Consider the following 6,000-nt stretch of genomic DNA (forward strand, 5'->3'; position numbering starts at 1 on the left):
TGGTGGGGGAAGGGACCCTTTCCCCCAAGCCCCTGGAGTCCCTAATCTCAGACTTTGAGTTCCTTAATGAGCCTCCAGCTTCCTGTCCACTTCCAATGAAGCCATTTATAAGATCTTTGATGATGTCGCCACCTGCCCAGTTATTGGGAAAACCTGCAACCCTGAGGTGGGTGTCCAGGGGTAGGGGGCAGCTATTTCCCCATCTGCCCATAGAGGATCTGAAACCTCTCATCCCAACTTGGGGACCATTCAACAAGCATTTGGTGCCTGCTGTCTGCCCTGTGCTGGATATGGGGGTCATGGAAGAGTAAAGGTCTGACTTGTTAGCCCCCACACAACTCTCTTAACCCAGTGAGGGCCAGCTCTTGCTTCTGAAACTCTTTCCTTGCCTTCCACAAGCCCCTAACCTGACACCTGGGGTCCTCGTATTGGTCTCTGCCACTCCTATCCTGTCCATGTGGCCACTCCACTGATACATGTCCCTACTCTGATCCCCAAAATAGCCTCTGCTGCTTCACTGAGACCCACTGAGTTTGTTCCATGATCCCTAGTCTTGTTTCTAGAACCACTTTTATAAGCCCTAATCCTGAACCCTCAACCCCTTGACTTAACTCTGATTCCCAAGACTTCTATTCCACCCCATGGTATATCTGACCCAGACCAGATGCCCAGGGTCCACTCTGAGCCCCAGGTCTCTATGTTGTGACTGGGCTCTGCATTCCTCCCACAGACCTTCCCTTCCTCCAATGAATCCCACCTATGTCCCGGAGCCCACTGCCAGTTCGCCTTCTATGGTGGTGAGTCAGGTTACCACCGGGCCCTGCTGGGCCTACAGATCTTCAATGCCTTCATGTTCTTCTGGCTGGCCAACTTCGTGCTGGCGCTAGGCCAGGTTACGCTAGCTGGGGCCTTTGCCTCCTACTACTGGGCCCTGCACAAGCCAGATGACCTGCCTGCCTTCCCGCTCTTCTCTGCCTTCAGCCGGGCCCTCAGGTGGGACGCTAAGTGGGCTGAGAGTGGGAGTGGGATGGGTGGAAGAAGCCTAGCCCAGCCACTGACCATGCCCTTGGCCGGCAGGTATCACACAGGCTCCCTGGCCTTTGGTGCCCTCATTCTGGCCATTGTACAGATCATCCGAGTGATACTGGAGTACTTGGACCAACGCCTGAAAGGTGAGGCCCTAATGCTGTGGGCTTTGGCCTTAAATTGGAGAGGCAGGACTGAGAGGCAGATTGGCATTGGTTCTTGCTTGGCACAGGGCGAAGGTGGTGGGACAGTGATTGGTTCCTGCCTAGGAGGAGCTGCTGAGAGCTCACCAGGTGGAGTTCTTACCTCTGAGAGGGCAGGGCCTATACTCCTGGACCACAAATGGTCCCTGATAAGAAGCTTTGTGCTCAGGAGGGTGGGTCTAAGACTGCTTTTTTGTAACGGAGGTGCTGTGAGGCTGCAATTGGTTGTATTATGGGAGGCTGTAAGGATTGGTGTCCGCCTGGCAGGCAGGGCTAGAGCAGCGGTATGAGTTGTGATTGTTTTCTATCTTTGAGGCTGGGCTGAGAAGCTTTAAGATTAGGTTCCTCATTGAGGGCATGGCCCCCCAAGGATCCTGGATCAAAGCATATCTCCTCTCCTTGTCTCTTTAAGAAGGTGGGCTCTGGGAGTCCTGCCCTGTGGTGAGTGTGCATAGTGAGGAGGTAGTGGTTGTCCCCTCACCTTCACATCCCTCTATTCTCTCCCAGCTGCGGACAACAAGTTTGCCAAGTTCCTCATGACCTGTCTCAAGTGCTGCTTCTGGTGCCTGGAGAAGTTCATCAAATTCCTCAACAGGAATGCCTACATCATGGTGAGTAGGTCTGGGATCCAGAACCAACTCACCAGCTTCTATTGGGTGGGAGTAGCCCTCATTCCTACCCAGGGGGCCTGATCTGTCCCTTCTCCCTCCCTCCAGATTGCCATCTATGGTACCAACTTCTGCACCTCAGCCAAGAACGCTTTCTTCCTGTTGATGAGAAATATCATCAGGTTAGGGGAACACCGTCCTTTCACCATCTCCCTCCTCCCCTGAGCCAACATTCATACCTGCTGCCCACTCTCTCTTGCAGAGTGGCTGTCCTGGACAAAGTTACTGACTTCCTCTTCCTGTTAGGCAAACTTCTGATTGTGGGTAGTGTGGGTGAGTGCTGTTCACCCTGCCTGTCTGATGTGTCCTTATGTCTTCTTCTGTAATGGGTTGGGTTTTCTGGGGCCGGGCTACTTTCTTTAGTAAAAACCCTCAACCATCTCGTTTCCTCCTCCTCTTCAGGGATCCTGGCTTTCTTCTTCTTCACCCACCGGATTAGAATCATACAAGACACAGCACCGCCTCTCAATTATTACTGGGTCCCTATACTGGTATGGAACTTTGGGAATGGGCAAATGTCAGGGAAGAAGATGGTGTTGGGACTCACTCACCTGGTCCCCTCTGACTGAACAGATATGGGTACAGGTCAGAAGTAGGGGACTGGTTATCTATTCCCACAAACATTTACTAAGTACCTACTATGTACCAGGAACAGAGGGAGGAAGGGCTTCCCTCTAGAGGACTTAACAGTTTAGAGGTAAATAGACTTTAGTCAACAATGATAGGGGTGGATATGAGATTGCAAACTGGTACATGCCACAGGGCAGAATTCTAGGGAACTTTTGCAGTCTGTGGTGAAAGATTTTTGCAGGCCTGGGAGTCCAGGCAGTTTCACTGTGGCAGTGATGTCAGATCTAAGATCTGACGGAAATAAAGGCAACCACCAGGCATAGGGAACAAGGACAGAGGCCATACCAGGGGCAGTGATATGGTGGGACCATACCAGGGGCAATGAGGAAACCAGTGTGGCTGGTATAGGAGGAAAATAAGGACAGGGAGGTGACAGACCCTCAAGGTATTAGGTCATCACCCCTAAGAAGTATGAAATCTAAGTACAGGACTTGGAGACCTATAACCTAGATTTTTATCTTAGTTCTCTTTGCTAGTTCTAGAATGTATAACTTTGGGCAAATTATTTAATCTCTCTAAGGTCCACTCATTTCGGTCAGTAAATGTTTATTAGGTACCTCCCAAGGCCTAGTGAGTCACCAAATACCTGGAGATATTGCAGTAATCAGGACAGACACAATCTAGGGAGGATGTGGGCATTAAACCTGTAATACCCTAAACATGCATAAAATTGCAACCAGGTGATCTCAGAGATGGGATGCTTAGTACAAGAGCATAAAACAGGGTCTAGATGTAAGAGGTGGCTTTTTGGAGGAAGTGGTACCTGAGGGCTTGATGTTTGAACTTAAAGTAGAACAATGAGGAAGCATAATAAACTAGACTAAGTTAGGACAGCAGCATGTACAAAGGCCCTGGGGTTGAAGAGAGCAAAGAATACCCTCTGGGTGGTAGGGCCCTATGCACAGGGGTGAGGAGTTAGATTGTTATTCTAAAGAGGACTTATCAGCAGAGGAATTACATAATCCCTTCCTGTGAGGGTTTCGGTGGGTGAGAGTTCCCCGGGGAAGAAGTTGGGGATGGCAACAGCTCCTGTCTTCTCACCCAGACTGTGATCATTGGCTCCTATCTGATTGCCCATGGCTTCTTCAGCGTCTATGGCATGTGTGTGGACACATTGTTCCTCTGCTTCTGTAAGTGACCCCTCACCCCAACTCTTGCTGGGCCCTCACTCCCTTATCCCCTCTGGGCAAAACTTCCGATGGTGTTATACATTCACCTGCCTGATGCCCCCCAGCTTCCCAGGAACTGGCTGTCCCTTATTGTAGGGCCCTGGCATGCCCTCTCAGCTTCCTCCCTGCATTCAGAGCCGCTCCATCCTATTGTTCTGTGGTTCAGACTACAGCTGGAACGCTCTGCCCCTGGGCCCTTGGCTTCCAAGTTCTAGCTTTGTTGGGGAGTCTGTGGCTGCCACTAACTCTGGTCTCTCAATCTGTCTGTTTTTGTTGTTTTCTCTTTTTTCTTCCTCTCCTCCATGCCTGCTGGCTTCCTTGTTCTTCCCTGCCTCCCTCTTCCCCTCCCTTCCTGATCACCCCATTTTCCCCCTGCCGGTTCCTGGGGGGAGCCCAGGTGAGGACCTGGAAAGGAATGACGGCTCTCAGGAGCGACCCTACTTCATGTCGCCTGAACTGAGAGACATCCTGTTGAAGGGGAGTGCGGAGGAGGGGAAGCGGGCAGAAGTCGAAGAATAGGAGGAGCAGAGAAGGAGGGAGGCCAGCTTGCGGCCTGGCAGGGCTCCTTGTAGATGGGGGGTACATGCGGGTTTCCTGGCCTGGGAGTGTGGGGGGCGTGTGTGTGTGTATCCCATTCCCAAGCCTGCTTTAGTCTTCCCCTCTCCAGCCCTAGTGTGTCTTGCTTCCTAACCCTCTGAGGCTTCTTTGGCCTCTGCCCACCCTGTCCCCAGAGACCCCTGCCTGTGATCTCCCCTCATGCCACCTGCTTGGGGTCTGTCTCCGCAGTGGAGGACCTGGAAAGGAATGATGGCTCGGCCGAGAGGCCTTACTTCATGTCTTCCAATCTCAAGAAGCTTTTGAACAAGACCAACAGGAAGCTGGCGGAGTCTTAAAGACCCCACCTTCCCCCACCTCCCTGCAAAATCTCCCACTAGGTGCTCAGCAGCTGGGTCAGAACCCTCAACCTATTTGGGCTGACCTGAAGTCCTGTCACTGCCACCCCATCATCCAATTACCACCAATTTCCAGGGACCTGGAGGATTTGTGGCATCGACTCCCTATGCCAAGGGGCAGTCAGACTTTTCATGGTGGCCCCCACGAGGCTGCAACGAGTCACTCCGGCCCTCACTGGCCCAGATGGGAAGAAGTCCCATGAGAGTTCTTGATGAGTCTGGCATGTGATGGGGTCCAACCTCTGTGGGCTGCCTCAAGCTTCCTGTTCCCTCTTATGGTGGGATGGCGTTTGTGTCTGCAGGGGCCATGGCCACAGTAAACTCCAGCTCCTAAAGGCCTTTGTTCACTTGTATCTGCTCAAACCAGGACTAAGACCCTTCTTCAGAGCTGAACAACTGGCTCACAGGTAGCCACATGCATTTCCTTATTATTTTTTAACTTGGCTATGCATTAAAGGGTCTGTTAGCTTTTTTCTGTCTGTCTTAATAGCTAAGATGGGGCCACTGAAGAGTGCCTTCTGGCTACAGTGGGGTATGGCATGCGTGCCCAGGTGGGGGGTGTCTCCTGCTGAGAGCGCAGAAGTATGTCCTGTTTGTTGGTGGGAGATGAGGGAGAGACTTCTTGGAGACTGCTTTGTGCAGAAGGGAGGAGACCGTGAATAGTTGCTTAATGGAAACCTGCTGGCTGGCTGGAGGAGCTGGGCTGAATTTCTCCCCTTCCTCTGCCAGTTATTGACACAGCTCTCTTTGTAAGAGAGAAAAGAAACTGAATCCACCCAAGAGACAATTTCAGGGGAAGGAGTGCAGGGCAGATGCCACATGCACACTGGGCCCCCTGCCCAGTCACCTCATCTTGAGGATCCGTTTGCCAAATTTGTTGAACTCAGGACCTGGCCTCCTGGTTCCCTCTTTGCCATATCCTAAGGCCCCCAACTTCATGTCTTTGTTCATCAGCACTGTTCCAGAATCCTAGAGAGGGAGAAACTCCTGCCTAGGGTCTCCATGTCCTGTGCGTGTTGCCAGCCCTCCCTCCCACGTTCTGTCTGCACACCCCTGCGTGTAACTGCATTCCAACCACTAATAAAGTGCCTATTGTAACAGAGCTTGGGCCTGGAGTGTTTTGGGGGCAGTAGGAGGCTGGTTGGGAGAACCCCAGCTTTGACTACCCTGGGGTTCTCTGAGCTGAGGTGACTATACCCAGGGGAAAGGGGTCCAGGAAGCCCTATCTGCTGGCCCCTGTCTGCACCTGAATTCCACCATGCTACCGGCTCAGGTTTCTCCTGAACAAATGCCCCTTATTAGGTTCTGGTGCCTAGACTCTGGAAGGCGGCCATGTGCTGTTCACCTCCTG

The 6,000-nt window shown here is 52.1% G+C and overlaps 1 protein-coding gene across 3 annotated transcripts in view; it reads left to right on the forward strand.

The window, feature by feature from the left end:
- Positions 1–5,751, forward strand: part of SLC44A2 (solute carrier family 44 member 2 (CTL2 blood group)) — a 29,368-nt gene extending 23,617 nt beyond the window's left edge. For 2 of the 3 annotated variants that reach the window (XM_066273398.1, XM_066273381.1), the window contains exons 14-22: positions 79–166; positions 731–993; positions 1,078–1,172; positions 1,737–1,840; positions 1,946–2,019; positions 2,100–2,170; positions 2,300–2,388; positions 3,573–3,657; positions 4,094–5,751. In XM_066273398.1, the coding sequence (XP_066129495.1) occupies positions 79–166; positions 731–993; positions 1,078–1,172; positions 1,737–1,840; positions 1,946–2,019; positions 2,100–2,170; positions 2,300–2,388; positions 3,573–3,657; positions 4,094–4,215 (991 nt within the window). In that variant the 3' untranslated portion in view covers positions 4,216–5,751. The remainder of the gene's footprint in view (positions 1–78; positions 167–730; positions 994–1,077; positions 1,173–1,736; positions 1,841–1,945; positions 2,020–2,099; positions 2,171–2,299; positions 2,389–3,572; positions 3,658–4,093) is intronic. The other variant, XM_066273388.1, reaches the window with a different exon arrangement.
- The last annotated feature ends 249 nt before the right edge of the window (positions 5,752–6,000 follow it).

Source organism: Saccopteryx bilineata, chromosome 1 (assembly GCF_036850765.1).
Source record: "Saccopteryx bilineata isolate mSacBil1 chromosome 1, mSacBil1_pri_phased_curated, whole genome shotgun sequence".
NCBI lineage: Eukaryota > Metazoa > Chordata > Mammalia > Chiroptera > Emballonuridae > Saccopteryx > Saccopteryx bilineata.